General features: G+C 41.2%; 2 protein-coding genes across 2 annotated transcripts in view; both read left to right on the forward strand.

Annotated features, from left to right (window-relative positions):
- Positions 1 to 24,863, forward strand: LOC140104131 (calcium-activated chloride channel regulator 1-like). Its single transcript, XM_072127513.1, has 14 exons — positions 1 to 211; positions 404 to 541; positions 1,018 to 1,168; positions 6,427 to 6,535; positions 8,047 to 8,230; positions 10,023 to 10,247; positions 10,504 to 10,728; positions 11,158 to 11,338; positions 12,048 to 12,145; positions 15,019 to 15,240; positions 16,836 to 17,106; positions 18,348 to 18,509; positions 22,881 to 23,117; positions 24,208 to 24,863. Exons 1-14 carry the CDS (start codon positions 53 to 55, stop codon positions 24,537 to 24,539), a joined length of 2,694 nt encoding a protein of 897 aa, XP_071983614.1. The 5' UTR covers positions 1 to 52; the 3' UTR covers positions 24,540 to 24,863.
- Positions 1 to 26,486, forward strand: part of KLHL20 (kelch like family member 20) — a 144,952-nt gene that overhangs the window by 106,595 nt on the left and 11,871 nt on the right. The gene's annotated exons all lie outside the window — the stretch shown is intronic.

Here is a 26,486-nt window from a genome sequence, read left to right on the forward strand (position 1 = left end):
ACTGCAGCCTTTCACACTCACCTCAGGCACAGGAGCTTGCGCAGGGAAGAAGATGAAACTCTGGATGTTTGCATGGATCACTGTGGCATGTGTTATCTTCTGGAAAGCTGAGAGCTCTATGGTGAAGCTTGACAATGGTGGATATGAAGACATTGTTATTGCCATTAACCCAAATTTACAAGAAGACCCTAAAATAATCACAAAAATCCAGGTACCATATAGAAGTTATTAAAACGTGTATACTGTTTATCCCCTGCTGCAATATTTGTGCAGACTTCTTACTCACTATTTAGGCAATTATTTTCATGATGTTTCATTGAGTGTTATGGTCCTATGTATGAAAACTATATAAAATGATGGGAATCTGTTTTATAAATGTTTTATACTCTCTTCCTTTTTTCAGGATATGGTTAAAGAAGCAACAACATACCTATTTTATGCTACAAAGAAACGACTTTTTATAAGAAGTGTGAAAATCCTAATCCCTTCATCCTGGCCGAACAGAAATTACACCAAGAGTAAAACAGAGACCTATGAAAAGGTTGAGTATTATTATTCTATAATGTTCCTTTATGTTTACCTTTAAAAAAAAAATTTAGAATGCCATTCAATTTAGAATGTAAGTTTTTATTTTAAAGGAGCACGCCAATCTATAAGACGTCTGTTATTATTGTATGTTATTAATCACATAATGCCTCAGCACAGCATCACATGGGCAGCTACAGATAGTATCATTTCTATCTGCTGGAAGAAAAGTGTGATAATCCTTCTTTCTATATTCTTCTGAAAAGAGACCATTTATATTTATACAGTCACGAGGATGTCATATTTAACATTATCACTGTGTCATATATATGAAATAGGATATAACATTCTAAAACGGAGATTGTAAAAGAAACCAATGACGCGTGAACTGGGCCTAAGATGTATCAAACGTTTTAAGGTTGTGACTTATGAACAGTTTTGATTGTATTTTGGGATGATTATTGATTCAATTTCTGCATGGTTCTCATCTAGGCTGATGTTGTCATTGCGGACTCCTACCTGAAGTACAGAGATGATCCTTACACTCTACAATATGGTCGCTGTGGGGAACCAGGGAGGTACATCCACCTAACACCTAATTTTTTACTGGATGACAATCTACTCACAGTTTATGGACCTCGAGGTACGAAACATTTAAGGAATGGGCATTTAATTTAGGTTTATATAAATAAATAGATGTTGATTGTGAATTATCTAAATGCCCCTTTTCGAAATATGAATAGAGTCTGGGAAGGGGGTGAGTGTGAGTCCACCCTCCACCCTCCAGTGAAGAACGGTGGAAGATTTCAAGTAGTATAAGATCCGACAGATCTGTCGGATCTTATACTTCTTTTCGATATATATTGTCATGTAAAAAAAACTATTCAAGCAACAAGCATGGAATTACAAATTCAGAGCTTTATTATTTAATAAGTAAAGAGGGGACAGCCAAGTACCTGTATCTTTATGGTGCAGCACTTTACAGTTTATAATTTCTACAATTAGAGCAACTAAAAGCTGGTCTACGGGTTATATTTCACCTTCTTGAATGTGGAGTGAGTTCTTAACCTTTTTGTTCCTGGGCCAAATCATTAACCCCTTAAGGAGCTTAACTTTAGAGCTTCCGGACCAAGCACAATTTTTTAAATCAGCCTGTGTATAAGTGGTTATAACCTTCAAATACTTTAACATATCCAGGTAATTTTGAGACTGTTTTCTCATCAGAAATGTACTTCAAATTAGTGGAAATATTTGGATGCTATATTTTGCGTTTAATTATAAAAAAAAATAGAAATTTGTCAAAAATTTGAAAAAATTCTCAATTTTTAAAGTTCTAAATTATTTTCTTTTTAAGTAGATAGTCAAAGCGCCCAAATAACTTTATAAATAACATTTCCCAAATGTTTTCCATAAATGCTTTATGTTTCCATGGCTTTTTCCGCATACTCTCATTTTCCTCGGTTGTTATGGCGCCAAAACCTACGTTTACAGGCACCTGCTCAGTTTTCAAGTGACTTTAAGAAGCCTAATAATAGTAAAACCCATAAATTACCCCATTATAGAAATGACACTCCTCAATGTATGAGAAACCAACTTTAATAAGTTTGTTAACCCTTTAGGTGTTTTACAGGGTGTGGGGAATTGCTCTGGTAGTTGACTGGTAGCAGTGCAGGAAGCAGTGACACACGCAGGTTTAAAAGTCCAACTTATGTGTTTATTCACACTTGCAAAACAGAACACAAATTCAGCCTTGGCTTAGGCACATGCAAAAACATTATAAAGTAATTCCTGCCCGGCTAGGCGCTGTCTAATACATTTGGAGGACCCTAGCTATCCGGGTACCAGGCTGCCTGGCACACGCTCTTGGCCAGCAGTAAGACAGGAGACCCTCAGTTACCTTTGCTGTGAGAATGCAATCTCGCTTTCAGCTCTCCAGGTAGGGCCTCTCCTACTGCTTCTGGCCTGCAGACTAAATCAGGCCCTAACGAGGCCTGTGACCCGCACCTGTGGGCTATACAAAAGCCCTGGACCGAAGCCCGGGTGGAGTAGGAGTCCCACTACCAGCCTACCCCTACTCCATAATAAGCAGGCCCAGTACGGACATTACCAATGTGTCTGTGTAAGCTAGGCCAACACAGACAAAACAGACTATTCCTGCTTACCACATGTCTGCATTAACCCTTGGGTCACTGCAGACAAATCCAGGGCTTTTACCACCAGCATTTCATCTGCCTGTAAGACAGATAGCGGTTTTCCCACACAACACCTCTCACTTTCTCACTAGGGGTAAAAACAAAGTGGAGGTGAAATTTACAATTTGTAACTTTTTTGACAATACATTAATTTTGGCCAAAAATTAAAAATTCACAATGGTTTAAATGACATATGGCTCCACAAAGTTTAATACCCAATTTCTCCTGAGTACACTGATACCCCATATGTGGTAGTGACTGCTGTATGGGCACACGCCTGGGCATAGCATGGAAGGAGGCGCCATTCAGAGCAGATCTGCATTGTCACATTTTACAGGTCATAAAATGTTTATTTTATTGTAACATGGACATATGGGGGCTTTATTATTTCCGGGATGAGATCCACTTTTGATTTGAATCATTTAGGGGGGTTCAATAGCTAATTGATGAGATTTTATTAACTCTTTCTTGGTGAGAATAAGAAAATCATTCATTCTGGTTTAGGGTTTTTAGTTTTTTCTTTGTAGGCCGTTCACTGTACAATAAAAATAATATGTTATCTTTATTATATAGGTCACCACAATTACGGCGATACCCCATTTATATAGATTTTTTATGGTTACCTTGTTTTGCACAATAGAAAACTCATTTGTCGAGAAATTTGCTTGTTTTTGCATCACCATGTTCTAAAAGGCATAACATTTTTATTTTTTTTTATATCTGGAGCTGTTTTAGGGCTTATTTTTTGCAGGACAAGCTGTAATTTTTAATGGTATCATGTTGGTTAAAAGTAACTTTTTGATCACATTTTATCCTTTTTTTTAGGAGGTTGGATGTGAAAATATCGTAATGTTTGCAGCTTTTTTAACAAAATTTTTGTGATGGGGTATCAGGGGATCTTTATTAATTTATTTATATTATTTTTATTTACACTTTTTTTTAACCTTTTTTTTACTGTTTCACTTTGTTCAAGGGTGGGACATGAACAAGTGATTTGTTCAATGTAATATATTGCAATACTTATGTATTGCAGCATATTACATAGTCAGCCTATGCATTCTGCATATGCTGCACCTACTGCCAGCAGTCCTGGGGAACTTCATAGGACCCCAGGGCTGCCTTGGAACCAGTTGGCACCTCCGTGCTCTGCTCCATAGATGCCGCGGTCACTATGACACGATCCCAGCTGTTACTGTGGGAGCCAAGCTGTCACATACTGCGGAACTCCCTCAGCGATCGCCCGGGCTCTTCTACTGGGCCCGAGTGATCGCCGAGACGTACATGTACGTCGGGATGCAACAACTGACCGCATTTCCCAACGTACATGCACATCCTATTGCGCTAAGACATTAAAGGGAACCTGTCAGCTGATATTGACGTAAGAAACCACTACTATTATGTTGTCATGCAGCTAAACACCATCCAGATAATGTTTCTTTCATGGTCCTGAATGGTGGCATAATACAGAAAATTGAATTTGAAGTGAGATGTGAATTAGTTGTATAAAGTAAAGTCATTTTAACATTGAAGTCAAACTCTCCTTGCCTAGAACGCCCCCTTCAATGTAATGTATAGTTCTGCATCCAGAAACATCACTAAGCAGATCTCCTGAAGTCCAGTGCATTATGTCAATCACATGGGAGGACGTGGGGAGATCTTAACTTCAATGTTAAACTCCCCCCCTCCTTGACTTTATACCAGTTTATATCACACTTTAAAGTTTATTTTCTGCATGATGGAACCACGTTGAGCCATGAAAGAAACATGATCTGGAAGGTGTTAAGCTGCTTAAAAATATACTAGTAGTGGTTTATTAGGACCATTTCTGATGACAGGTTCCCTTTAAACCTTGTGCAACAAACTTATATACCACGTTTCCAGTGCATTTTTGTTTTCATTTTTTGTATTTCAGATGCTTGCAGTTGACTACTTATTGATCAATAATTTATTTTTATAAAATGGGTAACTAGGGTGTTTTGGGGAATTATAATATAAAAATTGAAAAATGATGTATTTTTTAAACTTAGGGTAAGTATTTACAAGCTCAACAACCATCACCAGCAAGGGTACCAGTAACGACCAGGTTCAATTCAGTAATTGGATGGTCAGGTACTGGGGTGACGGCGTTTTGGCATTATTGGGCCCAGAAACAGTTGGTTTTTCCACCTCAGTAATGTCAAGCTGCTGCTGCTTGGCTTACTATCACATTCTTATTGTTGAATTACTGATTTTATTTAAAAAATTCTATAACCAGCCAGACCGAATAAAGCAGCCTTACCAGTCTGCAGCCACCCCATAATGGATTGTACCCAGCTCTCAGTGTGTTAGAATTGGTCATTTTATTGGCTAACACTAAGCCCTGGCCTTAGTAATAGGTGCCATCTAATAAACACTACCATTACTAAGGTAAAAGGTACTGAAAATAAAAAAAAAAACAAAAGCTATTTTTTCAAATTTTTTTATTTAAATAAAAACTTATTTTTTTGTCCTGTAAAAAAACATCAGGTATCTGCCAGGTGGTTTTTATAGGTGACCATGTGTGAATTTAAAGGGGTTTGCCCATTAAAGAAAATTCTCAAATTTTAATCCCATAGTGATATTGACACAATAAATATTATTTTATTCCTTTACTTTTAATTTGAGCCATCCAGTTCTGTGAGCTGAAAATGTGGTTATATTATCAGGGTACAAGGTTTATATACACTTTCTTTTAGTATCTGCACATTTTCTATGTGTCCGATTATAGTACAAAGAAATGAGAAAGATCGGATATGATGAGATCCATGAGATGCTTATTCCACAACACACTGCTAGATCTGAGCCTTCCTCCCCAGATAAAGAACTTATCTGTCTGTAGCTTGTAGTTCTCCTCACACTGCTGCCGGCAAGAACTCAGCGTGTGTGTATCAATGTGTGAGCTCCGTCCAGGAAGGGGAGGGGCTAGAGTGCAGGGAACAGAGAGTGACAGTAATCTCAGCTCTATGTCCGTCAGACAGAAAACCAAAATGGCTGCTGACCCTAAAGTCTGAAGATACTAGGTTGGGAACCAGGGGCAACTGAAATTGTGTACACCAAGACTGATTGTAATTATATCTAAAACAGATTGTAATCTGTTATATCTGTGAAGTGCTGTATTTTTGTTAAAAACATTAAATTAGAGAATGTGTTATTTTGTTATTGTGTACATTTAAGAAACTTGTCTTCGTGGAAATACCCCTTTAAAGATCAGTCCATGTACCTATACCCAGAATCAACATAGTGTCAGGCAAGTTCACTAAGTATGTAAAAAAATCGCTCCTGACCACAACTTCTGAAACAAGAAGCTGAAGAGTCAGGGAAGATATGGGAGAGCCTCTGCTGGACCATATACCAGAACATTAGGACCTTGTAGCCCACCTCAATCAGAGATAAATAGATAGACCATATAAAACAGCTGTCTCGCAAGTGGCGCTCTTCTCCCAGTTTTGTCTCCCACTTATTAATATAAGGAAGTGTACTGGTGGGAGTTACCAGCCAAGAATAAAGCCTAGAAATATTACCCGTGCAGCCCAAAACACTGTCTCAGTTTGCATACAATTTTTTTTTTTTGCATTTATATACCAATTAACAGAACAATTGGAGCAACATCAGTTTGGACCAATTAACCTTAAATGATTGCTCATCAGTACTGCTGATATTTTGTAACGTATATTATTTATTATGTCCTCAGGAAGAGTGTTTGTCCATGAATGGGCTCATCTGCGATGGGGCGTCTTCGATGAGTATAACGCAGACACACCATACTACATTGCAACAAATGGAAAAGTAGAAGCAACAAGGTGCTTACATTATATTTATTGTTATTTATACAACTCTAGATTCACATCATGTTTATGTTATATTCTCAGCGTATACCTCAGGAAAGCAGACGGAGGCATCCAATGTATAGTGTGTCAAACATAGATTGTAAAGACACAGTAGGTTCCATCTCCCCACCCTGCTCCCTCCTGCTCAGCGGAGGTCATTGGAGGCAATGGGGATTGATATAACATAAAAAGTGGAATGAAGTTTAATAAGATAAAGTAAAAAAGAAATACACCACTATTTCTCCTTTATTTACACTTTAGTATATTCCCTAAAAATAAGAGAAAAAACAAATCCTATTATTTTGCCTGTACAGTGAATAGTAGAAAACATAAAAAGCAAGAACAAAAAGGAAATCTTTGTTCTTTCGGTCTCCCAAAACTTTAAAACAAAAAGTCTTCAAAAAGTCTGATGGAAGAAAAAATTGTACCTAAAAATTTAATCTAGTCATGCAAAAAAAAGCCATAATACTGCAATGTGTTTTTCACACATATTGTTTTTCACATACTTTTGTGGAGAACACTGTTCAGCACGCGTGTCTTTGAATAAGTTAGCAGATGTATGGAAACATCTGCAATGTGTTCTTCACTGTGATCTTTCAATGTGTTCTTTCAGGGAAAAATGCTCGAGTCTCCCATTGACTTCAATGGGGTTCATTATTCGATATGAGCACTCGAGCATCGGGAAAAGTTTGACTCGAGTAACGAGCACTCGAGCATTTTAGTGCTCGCTCATCTCTAGAGGGAACATATGGGTTATCCCAAAGGACCACCTTCATCTCAGTGGTAATAGAGTTTTAGGAACCTGATGAAGGGAGAGGTTCACTCCTGAAAAGTGTAGTTCACCTGTCCGAAGTTCAATAAATTTGTGATCTACTTTTCTACTGGATTAATTTGACATAACAGCGCAGTGAGGGACCTCCTCGCCTTGCTCTCTCCATGCTCCGGCCCTCTGACGTCACTGGCCGCATCGTAATTCCCTCGCTGAGAGCAGGACACGGCTTGCAGCAGGGTGCGTGAGTAAATTAAAAGCCAGCCAAGCCGAGAGGCGCTCTGGCACTGCTGCTTTACAAAGTTCATAATTCATTAATAATGATGTCTAAAAACCTGCTAAAAATGGTCCCCCCATCCCCTAGACTGATCAAGCAGTCTAATTAGGACACACTACCACCAGTAGACTAGTGGTAGATTTCCTTTAATTAAAAAAAAAAGAAGCATATTGCCTCTTTGTTTAATTCTCCTCCATATAAAGAGTTATAAAGAGAATAAATCTTGCCTATGTAGACCGGAAAATAAAAAAAAGTTGCGCCTTCTGGAAGTAAGGATGGAAAAATTTAAATAAATGCTGGGTCCTTAGGGCCCAAACAGTTTGGTCCTTAAAGAGTCCATCCAATCTTCTATATCTTCTTCCTTCTACAAACATGTTTCTTATTTATATCTTCCTTGTAAATTTTGTCGTGAAATAACATGTGCTATATCTATTCCAGGTGTTCCAAGTACATCCTTGGTCTTAATGTAAAGAGACAAGATCAGTGTCAAGGAAATTCTTGTAACTTAAAATGGTGCTCTATTGACCCAAAAACTGGACTGTATGAACATGGTTGTGTTTTCGTTCCAGAGAAGAGTCAGAATATCAAGCAATCCATTATGTATTCACAAGCAATATCATCTGTGAGTATTAATGTCATAAGTGCCCAGTTAATTTTAAAAGCCTGTTGCCGCTGGGATAACCACCGCTTTGGAACTGGAGCTTTTATTTAAGTCGAGAGGTCATCAATATCAATGTCCGTTTGGGGGACAAATGTATGGCCGGTGGCTTGTGGCCGTACATACGCCCCCCATAGATGGCAATGGCATGTGCGACACCATACCGCTCTGTACACAAGGAAAAGATAGGACAAATCCTATCCTCGTGTTACGGGCCGTGTACAATGCATTGCAATGCATCTTGTGCGGACGTATGCCCGCTTGGCCGTAGCCGTACGGGGATATGTTTGTGTGCATGAGACCTAACTCTTACTACAGAATTCACATTGTGACACGTTGAGGCATGGGGGGGGATGACTATCGCTTTAAACGCCAGCCTTAAAGTGGTATTCCCCTGAAGAAAAGATTCTTAAATATACTCAGGATAGCAAAATAATATAATAATTCACAGTTGTTAACAAAAATACAGCATTTAACAGATGTAATTCCAACCTGTCTCTATCAGTCTTGGTGTATACAATTTTGGTTGCCCCTGGATCCGACTGTAAATCTTTTGACTATGGTCGGATTCTTCTCATGAATAGCTTTGCTTGTCTGCATGTGCTCTCTGCCTCATCTCAGACACAGGCACTGCCTGAGCTGACAGTGTGAGTTATAGGTGAGTTATAGGTGAGAGTGTCATTGTATTTTATATCCATCTCATGGATCTCATCAGCTCTCATGTGTCTCACCTCTCTTTTTCTATGTGTCAGATACTAGTAGACAGATCAGAAGCTCAATAAAAGTGTAGATAAACCAGTACCCTGGTAATCTAAGTACATTGTCAGCACACAGCATTTCATAGCCCAGAGGAATGATGAAGTGTTTGCTTAGAGCAGGGGTGTCATACTAATTTTCACTGGGGGCCACATCAGCCTAGTGGTTGCCTTAAAGGGGCCGAATTTTATTACTCTACAATTGTAATTTATATAGAATTACCATTACATTCAGCCCTATGAGGGCAACCACAAAGCTGAATGTCTTGTTAAATAACAATAACCTGAGGTTTTATTCAAGCATGGTGATTTTGTTGCATTTCAAAACACAGACTCCTCCTGCATTTTCTTAATGTGATACAAACGCAATCTTATTTCAACAGGTGATCTCAGGAAGAGTCTGTGCGTTATGAAAAGCAACCATAACACAATAGCCCCGTGTGAATGCAACCTCAGAAATTGGAATGGCCAGTATGTGTCTCCACAGCAACCAATAGCCAGTACCCCAATAGCAGCCAAAAGGCTCCACCAAACAGCCACAGTGCCCCATCACCCACCCAGCAGCAGTCACACTACCCCACACCTCACCAGCCACAGTGCTCCACACCTAACCACCTATCCCCCCCTCACAGCAGCCACAGTGCCCCACTCCACTACAACAGCAGCCCACCCCCTCAGTTTAATTATATACAGTATTCAGCCCCATATAAATATATACAGCCCCCCCCCCCGGAGTATAAACCGTATCAGGCCCCATATAAATGTACATAAACCCCCCCAGTATAAACATTATCCAGCCCCAGGAGAAAAATCTGGCCCCATATAAATATATACAGCCCCCCCCCCAGGAAAAAAAAGAATCTATCCCCATATAAATATATACAGTACATGAACGATGCCAGCAAACGGAAAGGCGCTGCCTTATTCCGCATGTAAATTGCAACTGTGTCAGTCAAGGGTGCAAACATTTTAACATTGTGCTCATTCTTTTTTTTCATCAGGTCTCGGAATTTTGTGATTCCACTAACCATAACATTGAAGCACCAACTCTACAAAATAAAATGTGTAACTCACTCAGTACATGGGAAGTTATAATGAACTCTACTGATATAACATCCACTCCTCCAATGAGCAGCACCAATATTCCTGTCCCATCTTTTTCACTTATTCAGAAAAGAGACAGAGTGATAACTCTTGTACTGGATGTTTCCTGGAGCATGTATAGTGTAAGTTATTAAAGTCTACAAGATCTCAAAATCACCCTACAATTTCTTCTTCCATCTTGAAATACAGGAGATCCTGGCATTTCCTATGGGGTGAGATAGGATCAGGTACTAGAGGCCAGCAGGGAACTAGTAGGATGCATACTGCCGCTCCTTTACCTATCACTTGTTCCATTCCTTACAAAGACTTATTATCGCTTAATCTTCTTTCCTATTTAAATCTCATAAACATGAACTGTTCATTGTGTTATACTTATAGGATAATCGGATTGGCAGACTCTATCAGGCTGCAGAAGTTTTCATTACTCAGATTGTTGAAACTGGATCCTATGTTGGAATAGTCACATTCTCACATCAAACTCATGAAATTTCACAGTTAGTAAAAATTACCAGCAATGTCCAAAGAAACTATCTAAAATCTCTACTACCAACTAGGCTGAGTAGTGGAACAGACATTTGCCAAGGAATCCTGACAGGTTTTAGGGTAAGTCATCATTTTATAAGACTTCTATAGCAATATTTTGTGTTTGGATGTGAGGTCATTGTTTGGTTTCTGAAAAAATTCCCAAATCACTCAATTTCTTACCACCAAAAGGTCAAATAACCACTGACACTAATGGAGACCTGTCAAAGTACTTTTATATTTGTTTTAGAGTACAGCCAGTACACTAAAAATAGCCCATGCTCCCAGAGCATATCCTGGACCAACCTCAGCCATGTGAACCAGACAGATAGAATGCCAAAAGCCATTTTACTGTAAAAACTCGTTGGCAGTGTGTATACTATTATCTATGGGGACATGGGGGAGCCAAAAAAAGGGCTCCTGATGACACTTTTCCTTTAATAGTTTCACTGACTTAAAACTTCATACACATTTTCAATTCACAAAAATGTATTTATCACCTATTTCCAGGTAAACGAAAAATTTGATGGATCAACACATGGCACTGAAATTGTCTTACTGACAGATGGAGAAGACAACTTTGACACTACACTGTGTTTTCCTAATATAAAATATAGTGGTTCTATAATTCATTTCATTGCTCTTGGACCTAGTGCCTCCCAGGCCCTGGAAGACATTGCTGAAATGACAGGTGGGCTTAACGTTACAGGAACTAAGGGGTCATACACCGGCGGAAAGCAATGCACCGGCAGAAATGTACAGATATTAGATCACTCTTTAGCACAGAGTATGATAACTTTGCTACACAGGTTTTATAAGAAGCTTCCAGGGAAGTATGCCTCTATCACTAACGGATATGAAAAGATGCCTCTTCTTGAAGCATACAGGAGGAAATTTAATATAATTTAAAATATGGGTCATACCAAAAATGAAATTGTATAACAAAATTTGAAAAAATATGGGGTAAGTGGATGGATACACTGGGACTACCTTCACAAGCAAATAATACAACTTAGGCCTGTTTCACAAAATTCCGTGATCAGTCAATGATCAGTCCATGATCACGGCCATAATGAGAGCCATGCTGAGGACTGAACTCATATATGAGTTTTTTTCCCCCCGATATGTAGCAGAGCTGACAGTCAATTATACTACTTTTAGACGACAGAACCTCAACTCTGGGAGCTGACCTGCCTTCAGTCTATGGAGGGTTCATTCTATTTTTGTTCTGATATTGTGCACTTTGTCCTGATATTCTGCTATTTTCTATACTATGCTATTACTTTGGTCAATGTTAGTCCGACTTTTGCTACACATTCATGCAATGTACAACCTGACTACTTGTGTGAAGATGAAAGTGGCAAAAAACATTTTGAGTGGCTGTGTTTTTTTTTTTACAGAAGGATTAAACTACAAAGCAACTGATAAAGTGGACAGTAATGGTTTGATTGATGCCTTCAGTGGAATTCAGCCATCAACTGGTGACATCTCTTTTCAGGTTGGACATCTTTGTACTTGACTTGTACTTGTACACTTTGGGGGAGATTTATCAGTGATTCTATGCCAGTTTTTTGGTGTAGAAGCACTGAAATAATCTCAATTTCTTTCACAATAAATTGTGATTATTCCAGGGACTACGCCACCTCCACACCATGTGGACGTGGAGGGGCACAGCTGCCGGCAGACTGGGCGCACACTGGGCGTTCCTAAGCTGTGCCTACGTAATTTTTAAAAGTCATCGAACATTCACCAGTGAATGTTTGCAAATTTTTACTGAAAGCTAAACCAGGTCGGATCTAACGTAGTTTTGTCTGCCAGACAGAACGGCCGGCGGATACAACATGAGGTCTAAGCACACAAGGGCCAGCTTATGATAAATCCCCCCCTCTGTGTGTATCTCTATATATGCGTGTGGGCAGGGTTTTTTTTTTTACATTTTTAGTTGAATCTGAGTGTCTTCCAAAAATAAACAAATCACAGGAATATTATTTATCCCAGTATATTTATCACATCCCTTGCTCACACAGCTTGAGGATTTACTGTTTATACTACTTGAGCATACCTACTGTGGGCAGAACAAGTCATGATCATAGAGAGAACTATTTGGATGTTTAATAACAGTTGCATAATCTAAAGTGTCACCTTATAGCACTAATCTATATCACCAGCTCAGGAAAGAAATATACACTCACCGGCCACTTTATTAGGTACACCATGCTAGTAACGGGTTGGACCCCCTTTTGCCTTCAGAGCTGCCTCAATTCTTCGTGGCATAGATTCAACAAGGTGCTGGAAGCATTCCTCAGAGATTTTGGTCCATATTGACATGATGGCATCACACAGTTGCCGCAGATTTGTCGGCTGCACATCCATGATGCAAATCTCCCGTTCCACCACATCCCAAAGATGCTCTATTGGATTGAGATCTGGTGACTGTGGAGGCCATTTGAGTACAGTGAACTCATTGTCATGTTCAAGAAACCAGTCTGAGATGATTCCAGCTTTATGACATGGCGCATTATCCTGCTGAAAGTAGCCATCAGATGTTGGGTACATTGTGGTCATAAAGGGATGGACATGGTCAGCAACAATACTCAGGTAGGCTGTGGCGTTGCAACGATGCTCAATTGGTACCAAGGGGCCCAAAGAGTGCCAAGAAAATATTCCCCACACCATGACACCACCACCACCAGCCTGAACCGTTGATACAAGGCAGGATGGATCCATGCTTTCATGTTGTTGACGCCAAATTCTGACCCTACCATCCGAATGTCGCAGCAGAAATCGAGACTCATCAGACCAGGCAACGTTTTTCCAATCTTCTACTATCCAATTTGGATGAGCTTGTGCAAATTGTAGCCTCAGTTTCCTGTTCTTAGCTGAAAGGAGTGGCACCCGGTGTGGTCTTCTGCTGCTGTAGCCCATCTGCCTCAAAGTTCGACGTACTGTGCATTCAGAGATGCTCTTCTGCCTACCTTGGTTGTAACGGGTGGTAATTTGAGTCACTGTTGCCTTTCTATCAGCTCGAACCAGTCTGCCCATTCTCCTCTGACCTCTGGCATCAACAAGGCATTTCCGCCCACAGAACTGCCGCTCACTGGATGTTTTTTCTTTTTTGGACCATTCTCTGTAAACCCTAGAGATGGTTGTGCGTGAAAATCCCAGTAGATCAGCAGTTTCTGAAATACTCAGACCAGCCCTTCTGGCACCAACAACCATGCCCCGTTCAAAGGCACTCAAATCACCTTTCTTCCCCATACTGATGCTCGGTTTGAACTGCAGGAGATTGTCTTGACCATGTCTACATGCCTAAATGCCGCCATGTGATTGACTGATTAGAAATTAAGTGTTAACGAGCAGTTGGACAGGTGTACCTAATAATGTGGCCGGTGAGTGTGTGTATATTCTGTAGCAGAAAAAAGTGTGGATGGATAAGGGGAGGGAATAAATAAGCAAGGAGGAGTAGATGCCTTTTATGACACTTGTAAAGGCCTAACAGGTTGGCTGGTCTGAACTGGTTGCAGCATCCGGCACTGGTGCAGGGAAAATACCCCCCAAATTGAAAAGTCAAGTTTAAAATGGAGGCAAAAAGGGGGCATGTAGTGGACCGCTACTAGGGCTAAAAGTGTGTAATGTGTAGTATAATGCTACATCCAAGCTAATTGGTTATACCCAAGCTAATTTTACCTTCAGTATCTGTCAGATTTAACAAGAAGAATACTACAGCACTCAGCATTATCTGTGCCATCAAAGCATTTTATGCTATAATATAACTCTTACAGACCCACGTACAAGCAATGGTATGTTAGAAGGAAAGTGGGCAAATAGTGTACGTAAAGCAGAATTTACAGTATATGGATGAAAAAATAAGCCAACACTAAGGGTGTATGAGGACAAAAAAATGCTGACTGGATTTTGCGGACTGACCTCAGTGTCGGGGATGGGACTCTATTCATCATAGTTAAAAATGATGCATGGAGTCCCTTCTTCTCTTCAAAATATCAGCGCTCATCTGTAATCACGCTGTTGTTTTGCAGGGAAAAAGGGACTCTGTACCTTAATTTTTCCCCAACCCCAGCACTGTGGTCAAGTGTGCAGTCCACGGCTCATTTTTCACAGATCGAGCATAGTCGTGTGCACATGGCTTAGAGGTTGTGAAGCACTGCCCTACTTTCTGACATTAACTTATTGGCTGCAATGTGCTCACTAGCTATGATGGATATCCAGAAAACCCACCTGTCTCCCTATTCCATTGACGAGACCCCTGTTCCCTCATCTTCTAGCACCCCACTGGAAGTGTTGTGCCCCTGTATTCTTGAGCATAGGACCACTAAGGGCGGTGGTTTAAAATGTTGTTTATGTTTCTGACAGCTGGAAAGCTCTGGGTCAACTGTTGAGCCAAGCAAATGTTTAAGTGGCACCGTCATCATTGACAGAACTGTGGGAAATGACACTTTCTTTCTAGTCACATGGCAATCTGAAGTACCAAACATTAAGTTACAAGATCCAAAAGGCAAAATATATACCCAAGCTGATTTTACCAGTAACTCCACTTCGAAATCTTCTAGGCTTGCAATCCCAGGAACAGCTGAGGTACAGTAAAGTAAAATGGTAACACTTATATGTATGTGTATTTGTAACTCAATATCTGAAATGGATCGTAAAAACAAAAGGTGTGCACATCTCTCTATTACACTTGTTTTCAGTAGAAGCCACTAAGAGGTTGGAACCTCTTTGTAATTCCGGCGTGTCACACAAGGTACAATGGTTATAAAACTTGGTGAAGAATGTGCCATTATAAATAAATCTTCCCCAATGTAGGTAGTATTTTCATAAAAGTCTACATTTTGTGGGTGTTCTTGTTCCATCCATGACTGGGGTTAATATTGTCCTTCATATGGGAATTACAAAAAGTTAGAGAAATGCCTGCCCTACAATATTAGTTCTTGACAATTTGGCACAATATTTTTGAAAAAGAAGCCCCTAAGCTTCTTACCTGGTCTTATGTCTCTTACTGCCGGTGTGCCTTAAAACTGTTTTCCTGAATAGCTTCTTTTCCTCTACGTGCAGCCTCTATCATTTGTGGTGGTGGAGAACCTTAGGGGGACTACAGATTCCATGCAGTAAGGCTGGGGCAAGGAATTTTGGTGCCCTAGGAAGACAAGACCATCTTCCCCATATAAATGTTTGCACCATGGCAATACCACCATATCCTGGCCCCCAGGAATATTGTATTAATAATTAAAACAACCACACAAATAACATTAATATAAGACCTCACGCACATGAACATGAGTTCATACACAAGGCTCTGGTTTACCGAACTCTGTGTACAAGCTGACTGCCTGAGCCACAAAACTCAGAGCAGGCCCTATTCCTCCCTGCGTTTATGGCCCAGCCAGGATCTTCTCCTGTCACTGGCTTGAATTCAAATTCAAAGAAGCTTTATTGGCAGGACCAAAACAAGTTAGCATTGCCAACCCATTTATAAAATATTGGATTGTGGGGAATAAAGGTGGGGTACAGGGTCACGGGGAACAGCAAAGGGGGACATGTGGTTCGGGGTGTTATTATGTTTCAGTCCCTGGTATATCACACGTCTCTCAGCCTATGGCAGGCAGTGACATATTGTGCAGCTATGGCCATTGTGGTCTCCTCTTCCCCCGGCAGGATGGGGATTTCCTGTTCCTCCTCCATGGAGCAGAATCCTAGGAGGAGATTTGATAGTCCCATGAAGTGAGTGTCCCTCACTGCTGAGTATTTAAAGCAGACTAACAGGAAGTGGACCTCATCCTCGTGCCTCCTGGTCCTGGCACTATTGGCACAGTCTGCGGTCCCTGGGCACATACGTCTGTCTGCACGTACGACACACAAACAGACCACACATCCGTTGTTTGCAGCCTGTGATGTGCACATTGTCATGTGCAGGAGGCCTAAAGGTAAAAGCATAACACATATTCTAAAAAACAATGTTTCTTAAAAGTGCCGAGGACTACAAGGGTTGTGTGGGACACATTTTCCTATGGCCCCAAGGTATAAGAAAATAAGTCAAACTTTTTTGCATTTACTTCTCATTCTTCATGACATCCTCAGAAGCTTTCAAGCTTGATTTGCTATTTTTATGTTCACATTGCCTTGTATTGCCTCTTTTTTTCGGTTAGTTAATGTACAATGTTGATCTCTTTCAGAAAGGAACCTGGCGATACAACATTTGCAACTCACGGACAATTAGTCAAGTCATATCAGTTATTGTTAACTCTAAAGCTTCAGATAAAAACGTGCCGCCAATTACTGTCCAGGCTCACATGAATGCCGTGAGAAACAGCTATCCAAATCCAATGATTGTCTATGCATCAGTCACCCAGGGGCTCGTTCCTGTGACTGGGGTGAAAGTGAGAGCCATTATTGAAACAGATGTTGGAAATATCACTTATTTGGACCTATTGGACAATGGGGCAGGTACATATTTTAATGAGCTAAGAGTAAATACTGGTTGTTAAATTAAATTTTAAAAATTTTCAATTTTGGTGATAACGAATATGTTTTATTTATTTATTTTATATGTCTCCTGTAGAAAGGGGAGTTACTTAAAGGGGTTGTCCGGAACTGTAAAATAAAAAAACATTGGTGTCGGGAGGGGACTGCTGAAAAAAAGGAACATATACTTACATTCGCGGCCCCTTCCAGTGTCTGGCAATGCCACCTCTCCAGTCTGTGCCCCATTTAAACAAACATAGGCAAGGACCATGGCCACTCTGCCCTATTCCCAGCTCTGTATCATGCAGGACGTGTGGGCGTAGCCGGCCACCTTGGCCAGCTGGAAGCTGAGCGCAGACTCCATGCCACTGTTTGTTTACATGCGGCACGGAGAGATAGCAGCGTGGGATGCTGGGAGAGACAGAGGTGAGTACATTTTTTTGAAAAAGCCCCCTCCTGGCCACCATTTTTTTTTGTTTTACAGTCTCAGGAAACCCCTTTAAACTTATGGTATGTTTTGAAAATGTTCTGCATTTGTTATTTTCTGTTTTATTAGCTCCCAGGGGAGCAGTCAATGCCATTTTTACATAATATTATATAATAAATATTAATAATTTTTGTGCCTGGAAAACTCTAGGCTGCACAAAGGAATGAACAGTTCCCTCAACCTCGACATGGTCAACTAAAGTAAATGTGATCAAATGTCGTGATCACATAGGATTACCGTATTTGAGGGGTAATGGTGCGTGCACTGGGACCACAGAATCAGGTCTCTACAATTTAAAGGAAATCTTCCATCAAGATCAAGCATGATAAACCAAGGACACTTACTCATTGATCCAGGCACCGTGGGGCACATTTACTAAGAACAGTGCAGTCTGTACTATGTGTAGTTTGCCTGTGGATAGGGCAGAGGGCGCCCAGGATTTCTGGCGCACGTACTAGAACGCCCCCTTCAGTGTAGAAATTTGTGTCGCATGAAAAATGGTTGTGTGCATCAAAAATGAAAACTGGTAGCCCCTGTGACTGATAATCTTCTTCTATTTGTTATATATGGCCTCTTTCCTTCTAAAATCAACTTCCAAAATTATGCTAATGAGTCTGAAATGCTTTTCATGCTTGATTTTCATGATAGATTTCCTTTATTTCTCCACTTTATTTCTGTGTAACTTTTTGTAACATTTGCACTACCGACTGAGTACTATTTCTGTTGCCTTTGAAAGGTGCCGATGTGGTGAAGAATGATGGCATCTATTCAAAGTACTTCTTCTCTTATCCTGAAAATGGAAGATATAGTTTAAAAGTACGTGTAGAAGGAAAAGATGGCAGTCGTCTGGCAACACCAACAAGTCGGGCCATGTATATGTCTGGCTATGTGGAAAATGGTAAGTACAACTACTTTTCTGCTCATTTCTGCATCAAAATGTTTCAAGAAACATCCTTTATACAGGCTCAAAAGAATGTTTAAGGGCTCATTGTTTATTTTCTTACTAAATACAAAACTGAGCAATTTTCTAAATTGATTCCATTAAAAATTTCTTACCATTTCCCAGCATGATGGGCAGAAAATTACACAGACGCAATAGTATCAAGAAACAAGCTTGGGAGCAAGGTACAGGCTCAGGAAGAGGAAGAAAGAAAAAAAAAACAAAAAAACACGGATGTGGGATGTGATCTGTGTGGGGTGTTTTGTTATTAGAGGGTGTGGGGTGCGTTTATGTTTATTTATGGTCATTTATGTATATTTTTGGGTGTGGTTTGACATTGTTTATTGGTTTGGTTTAGGATGTGATAATCAGTTTGGTGGGGGTTGTGGATGGGGCTGGTAAGTTATTGTATATATTGTATATTATGTTTGGTTTGTGTTATATATTGTAATGTATTTTACTTTTATATAAAACAAAAGATCTACAGCCTCAGGGTCCAATACAGGGTTGGATTTCTGGATCAGGCAGGGTACAAGGTTGAGGGTTTCTGGTCAGACGGGATCCGGGCTTAGATACAGGTTCAGGGTTCTTGAACAGTCTGGAGTTTAGGGTAACAGCTTAGATTGAATACAGTTTCAGGTATAGGTTCAGCAAAACACAGACAGAAGACTTGTGGTGTCAGTAGAAAGTCCAACTGACTAACTGAAGTGTGAGGGAGGTGCTGTTATTGCAGCTGCAAAAGTTCAGCACCAATAGAACCAGGCTCTGCAACTGACGAAAGCCACCTTATTTTACACACCAGATTTGGATGTTGTGGATGATGATTCTGTCATGGCAGATAAATATGCAGACATAATAATATCAACAAACAGGTTCCCGGTCAGAGAGGACACACGGGTTAAGGTTCCTGTTCAGGTTGTGCTTCTGGCTTACGCTGGATGCAGGCTCAGGGTTCAGGTCGAGCATAACACAGACAGAAGTACTGGAAGTCACAGAAGAGAGAGAGTGTTCTGACACAGTGGGGCACATTTACTTACCCCATCCCCAGAGTTCACCGAAAGTGCATTGTTCAACTCCAATGCACATTGCCGTGCGCCTGATTTTCTGCATGTGACGCTTCCCCGCTTAGGTCCAACAGCGTTCACCATCTTTTTAGTGGTGCATCTAAGTGCTTGGGCTTGCGACACAATTTGAAAGTTAAATCCCACACTCAGTCCAAATCGGTCAGATCGTCTGACGGCACGACACCTAAATTGTGTTGCACAGAAGCCAGTCAGCTGCACCAAAATAGGATCGCGTGCGCCAAAATCCCAGCCCAGGCACCTGTTTAATACCTGTGCAAACGGTGTAATCCCCGAAAAAGGCGAACAGTCCAACAAAAGTAAAACACGCAACCTTTTGTAAATGAGCCCCAGTGCCTGTGCAACTCTTGTACATAGCTGGAAGCAGCAGAATTTGCATTTCTGGGGCCACTAACAAAGTTACAATAAGTGGCCCTCAGTAACAGTTTGCTTCACTCGGAATGTCAGAGCATTAAGTCTATTGCAGTGCTGAGACGAGGGTTAAGTAAAGGTAGGTAACGGCCTTGGGCCACCTCTGCTCAGGCTGGAAAGGGGCGCAGGTTGGATGTACAGATTCTCCTCTGCTCAGTCCTGTGCTGCTGTCCCCACCCCTTTCATTCTGTGAGACTCAGGCTCCAGAGCTGGAGAGGTAGCTGCACCTCCTCCAGCTATGGGACCCCACTCCCACAGCATGGGCTGCTCACCAGGAGAGATGGCAATGGGGAGAGGAACAGGAAACATGAGGTAAGTAACTTGTGTGTTGACAGTGAGGAGAGTCTTGTCTATTGTCAGTGGAGGACAGTGTGTGTGTGTTGTCATTAAGGAGTGGGCATCTTGGATGTTTGGGGGGGGAGTTTGGATTTTGCCAGTGGGAGGTGGGGGGGAAGTTTGTGTGTCAGTGGGAGGAGCTTGGATGATTGGATGTTGTCAGTGGAAGAGTGTTGTCAGTGGGGGGTGAGGGGGGAGCTTGTGTGTTGTTAGTAGGGGAGGGGAGAGTTTGGATGTTGCCACTGTGGGAGAAGTGTGTTTTGTCAGTGAGGGGGAGCTTGGATATTATCAGTGGGGAGGTGTGTGTTGTCAGTGAGGAGGAGCTTGTGTGTTGTCAGTGGGGGAGGGGAGAGTTTGAGCAGGATAAGTGTGTTTTGTCAGTGAGGGAGAGCTTGTGTGTTGTCAGTGGGGGAGGGGAGAGTTTGGAGTGGTCAGAGCAGGAGAAGTGTGTTTTGTCAGTGAGGGGGAACTTGGATGTTGTCAGTGGTGAATCGGTGTGTGTTGTCATTGAAAAAGTGGTGTGTGTTATCAGTGACAATAAGCTTGTGAGTTCTCAGTGGGGAAGGGGTTTTTTTGTCAGTGAGGGGGGGCTTGGATGTTGTCAGTCTGGGAAAGCTCTGTGTTGTCAGTGGGGTTAGGGTTTTATTGTCAGTGGTGGAGGGATGTGTGTTTTGTCAGTAAGGGGGACATTGTCTTGTCAGTGGGGAGGTGTGTGTCATTAGTGAGGGAGGCTTGTGTGCTGTCAGTGGGGTGGGGTTCTTACTGTCAGTGGGGAGAACTTGAATGTTGTCAGTGGGGGAGGGGTATGTGGTCAGTGAGTGGAGCTTGGATGGTGTCAGTGGGGGGGGGTGTTGTTAGTGGGGATTATGTGTTTTTGGTGATGACAAGCTTGTTTGTTCTCAGTAGGAGATGGTTTGTTTTCAGCTGGGGAACTTGGATGCCATCAGTGAAACCTGAGTGAAGTTGGCCCCCCCACCTTGTTCAAATCAAACAAAATTGGTGTCAAACGTTTGTGCTACATTTGTGCTGGTTTGTGCCGCTATCGTTTTTAAGATTTTAATGAAAGTTTCCAGAGGTCATCAGAGGTCAACCAGCCCCCCCACATTGCCCAAATCAAACAAAACTGGTGCCGAACAATTCTGCTACGTTTGTGCTGGTTTGTGCTGCGCAAATTTTTGTTTGTGCTGCTTTTGTTTTGAATATATGAACAAAAAATTAAAGTTCAAAAGTTCAAGCAGCCCCCCCACATTAACCGAATCAAACAAAACTGGTGTCAAACGTTAGTGCTACGTTTGTGCAGCAAAATTTTTCGTTTGTGCCGCTATCATTTTTAATATATTCATACTTTTTTGCAGAGGTCATCAGAGTTCATTTCTTCCAAAGTACAATGTGTTTTCTAGCTCCCCCTGGTGATCAAGCCAGGGAAGTGTCACTAGGTTTGTTTTTTACCAGTTCATCCTAAACACCTCAAACACCTGAACATACCTTAAAAATTATAGCGGCACAAACAAAAATTTTTGCTGCACAAACGTAGCACTAACGTTTGACACCAGTTTTGTTTGATTCGGTTAATGTGGGGGGGCTGCTTAAACTTTTGAACTTTAATTTTTTGTTCATATATTCAAAACAAAAGCAGCACAAACAAAAATTTGCGCAGCACAAACGTAGCAGAATTGTTCGGCACCAGTTTTGTTTGAATTGGGCAATGTGGGGGGGGGGGGCTTGTTGACCTCTGATGACCTCTGGAAACTTTCATTAAAATCTCGATAACGATGGCGGCACAAACAAAAATTTCTGCTGCACAAACCAGCACAAACGTAGCACAAACGTTTGACACCCATTTTGTTTGATTTGAACAAGGTGGGGGGGGGGCCAACTTCACTCAGGTATCAGTGAAGGAAGCTTTATTATTGTCATTGCGGGAGGGGTTTGTGTTGTGAGCGAGCTTGTGCATTGTCAGGGAGGGAGGATCTTGGATGTTGCCTGTTGTAGAGGGGTGTTTGTTGTCAGTGGGGTGTGTGGCCTGCCACTGCGCATAGCCTGCAAAAACAGGCTGACTGCTGTATCATCATGGGCAGTCTCTAATCTCTATAATTAGAGAAATGGCAGAGGCTGCATATGATAAAGCCAATTTTGGATTGGAAAACCAAGAGACTGCAAGGAACAAAATATCACCTACTGAGAAGGGAACATGGTCAGAGCAGGAATCAGCAGGAACACGAAATACACAGATAGTTTAGAGAGAGAGTAAGAGATAGGGATGGATAAATTAGACAGATATGAAAGAAGAGGTCTTACTTACTGTAAAAGGGATAAGAGACCCCTACTTGGAAGGCAAACACACGAGAAGTGTGAAACTAGAAGGAGGTTGTGTGCTGTATATCCTGATCCAGAAACTCTTTAGTTTGTCAAAATACATAATGGAGTTAATGGGAATTTTCTTTTGTAAATTGCACACCTTTTTTTTAGGAATACATAAAATAATGTATTTGTGTTACAGGTACAATATTTATGAATGCCCCAAATCCTGCTGAAAATGACACAACCCTTCAGGTTACTTTGGGAGACTTCAGTAGGACATCGGCTGGTGGTTCATTTGTGATTTCTAATGTTCCTCTTGGGCCGAGACCAGATATTTTTGCACCTGAGAGGATTTCGGACTTGGAAGCATGGGTAGAAGGTGATAAAATTGTGTTATCGTGGACAGCCACTGGTGATGATCTGGACCAAGGAACTGGTGAGAATTTATTTCCTTTTTAGTTATACTTTGCATCTTTGACTCAAAATGTTATATCACTTGAAGAGTCCAAGACCTTAACATTTGCGCAGAAGCTCTGATTGTTTCTCCTTCCTGACTGCTGATGGTGGGATAGGGACGGGAGACCATTTACTGTATATTTCCAAAATGTTTCAAAACTCTGTTTTATCTCTGTGCTGTCAATGTTTTTCAAAGTCAGTTCATATATTACATACATCCCTTTGTATATGTATATTTTTCATGGAAAATATTTTATTTTCATCTGTTTTTCAGACAAAACATGCCCATTCAAGCCAAGGGGCCTGGGTAAAACTCAACACACAGATACTATCTATGCTAAGAATGGAGAAAATATGTATTATCACATTATCTTTTTTGGGTTTTAAAATGAAAAATAGTTGTGATGTTGATGCATAATCACAGGCACATGGATAGGAAACTGATTTTTTTTTCTTGTATCCATGTACCTTTGGCTTGGCCTTTTCTTAATTTTGTGCGACTTTAATTTTGGCACATGCACAATTGTAACTTTTTCTTTGCCTAAGACAGTCTTCCTTAAAAGTTCACCATCGCCTAATTTTCTGTAGATTTCAGATTATTTGTAAAAAGTCACAAAAAAGTTGCAAATCCATACCTGCTAAGGAAAGCACTGTGACTTTTTGGGGGACTTTTTTGTAACTTTTGTTTAAAAAGTCACTAAATACACTAAAGATCTTAATGGAGATATATTAAAGACATATCTGACCAGCAGAAAAAGAAAAATATGGCAGGAGCACAAAGCCAAAACAAATATACACGAGTACATATTTTTCAGCTCAGACAGCCCAACGCACTAAGGTAGTAAAAGTCGATGTAAAATTGAGCGAACTTGGGTGAAACCCCTGTGAGTGATCATGAATTGTATCAGTGGAGAAAAATGAATACATGTATAGCATTCAAAAGGCCAATGTACAGTGTGCTCCTATCTTATAGAATACACAATGTTAGCAAACCAGACATCACAGAGCTGACTTGACCTCTAATGACCATTATGTAATTGACCTTGTATTGATTTCTGTTCTTATTTTAGCATCAAGGTATGACTTGAGAATGAGCACGGATCTGAAGGAGCTGCTGCAGAAGTTTGACAACTCGATTATAGTGGACATTTCTATTCTGACACCGCAGCCGGCTGGATCTAGTGAAACATTCACTTTTGTTCCAAAAGATGCAGTTGTACAAAATGGTACAATCCTGTTCTTTGCTTTAACTGCAGTAGATAAAGCATTGCAGCGATCATCTCCATCAAACATTGCCCGGGCAGCTATTATCCCAAAAGTCGCCACTAGTGACAGTACCAATATTATGACAATACCTTCACTGCTAGTGCTGCTCTCCTATCTGTCACTACAGCTTTCATAACTATGGGATCAAAATTACAAACTAGTAGCTAAAAGAAATTTGTTCTTTCTAATGTGTCAACACAAAATCAAACATACGAACATTATGAATAAATAATTAAAAAAATTAATACTTTTACTGGAAAATGGTCGATATAAATTTATTTCTACCCAATATGCAATGAGTGAAATTTGAAGATTCAGCAGTACTAACCTGCATTTCCTAGTCTCTTCCAGCAGAGGTCAGCAACACATCTGTAAATGTTCTCAATCACTGATTGCTAGTGTGACATGTTAAAAGTGGATTGCCAGTATGTGATTGGTTGTGGTTAAGGTGTAAATGCTGAATAAAAAATTGCGATGAATGGTTTAAAACATACCTAAATAAGTATAATATATACCAAAGCATGATTTGTGTCAATTTATGTATTGATGAAGGATCTGGTACTGACCCAAAACATTTTATTTTGAAATTATTAATGATCATTTACTTATCTTTATTGTTTTAAAGAAGGTTTTTGAAAGGTAAAAAACAGAGCGAGGACCAACAAGGTCAAACAAACGCCAACATTGGCATAAATAAGTAATAAATAAATAAAATACAAATATTAATCGCCTTTAGTGGCAAGATTAGATTGGTTCAAAAACCAAAATAAAATACATAAACTTCACAAAATCAAGGGTAGGGACTGATGGATGGGAAAAGCAAGGGGGAAGGGGGGGGGGGGCGGTTTTCATGCTATCATCAGTGAAGTAAATGGTCAGAGGTTACCCAGTCAAAGTTGAATACAGAAATAAAAACATAGCAGTCAGCTCCCTGCATTATCACTGTGCCTCTGCTGCTGCTGTGTGTAGCAGTACGGGCAGGAACTATGTGATGTCATCTTGCAAGCCGGCTTCAGGGCTGTACACAGCAGCAACGATGAGGACTTCTGCAGGGGAACAGGGAGAGGCGAGTAACTTTTTTAAAATTTTTTTACTAGCAACAAGGGGGAGCTGGGGGCACATTATGAGGAGGAGCTGTTGAGCAGAGCATAATATAAGGGGCGAACAGCTGGGGGCATAATAAGAGAGGGAAGCTCCTCCCATCCTCCAGCCTCCTACTGCCGTTCTACAGCCCCCTCCTGTGGACCCCTACCCTCTATCCCCCTCTTCCGTTGGCCCGTTTCTCGTATGAAACAGAAAAAAAAATTCTCTGTTACCTTTCCTCGTTCCCCTACAGCAGTCACCCACTCTCCCGGTCTCTGACAGTAACTTGGGGGAGGGGTGGGGCCAGACAAGGGGAGGAGTTACCTCACATGCCATGCAGAAGCCTGTATGGAGGTAGCAGGGGCTGATCCCGCTCCCTCTTGGCCCTGATGCTTGGACTGCTCTGCAGGCCTAATGTACGGGACCAGGAGGAGACGGGGAGCCCGAGACAGCACCTAAAAGCAACAAGTGAGGTCAATTTAAAAAAAATAAAAATAAAAAAATAAATTTAGGATAGTAAAATCAAAATGGGGTAGGCTTCCTTACTACCAGTGGCTTAGCTACGGACGTAGCAGCTATAGTGGCTGCTACATGGCTTGCAAGATCCAGGGGCCTGTGGGGCAAGGGCGATTCATATTTGATCATTGCTGTGCTCACAAGCCGAATGTGGCGCTACTTCATTACAGGGGCCACCTCTCCCAGATGGCGCAGACCTTGCTGTCCCAGATCTGATCTTGGGTCTCTGCACCGACTCCAGACCAAGGTATAGGCAGATGATGGTTCGCAGGCCTCATGCGTAGTCCAGCAGGGATTGGTGGAGGAGGTGCAGATGTAACACCAGGTACCACAACAGGTGTCTGGGGCCGTAGAACAGTGCGCTGGAAGTCCGCTCCCCCCTTCCCCGAGCTCCCACAGCATGGGCCCCGCTGGATCCTCACCATGTATATTGGCTCACACAGCCACAGCAGCAATACCTAGGCCACATCCTGCCACACCGACT

Source organism: Engystomops pustulosus, chromosome 10, assembly GCF_040894005.1.
Source record: "Engystomops pustulosus chromosome 10, aEngPut4.maternal, whole genome shotgun sequence".
Taxonomy (NCBI): domain Eukaryota; kingdom Metazoa; phylum Chordata; class Amphibia; order Anura; family Leptodactylidae; genus Engystomops; species Engystomops pustulosus.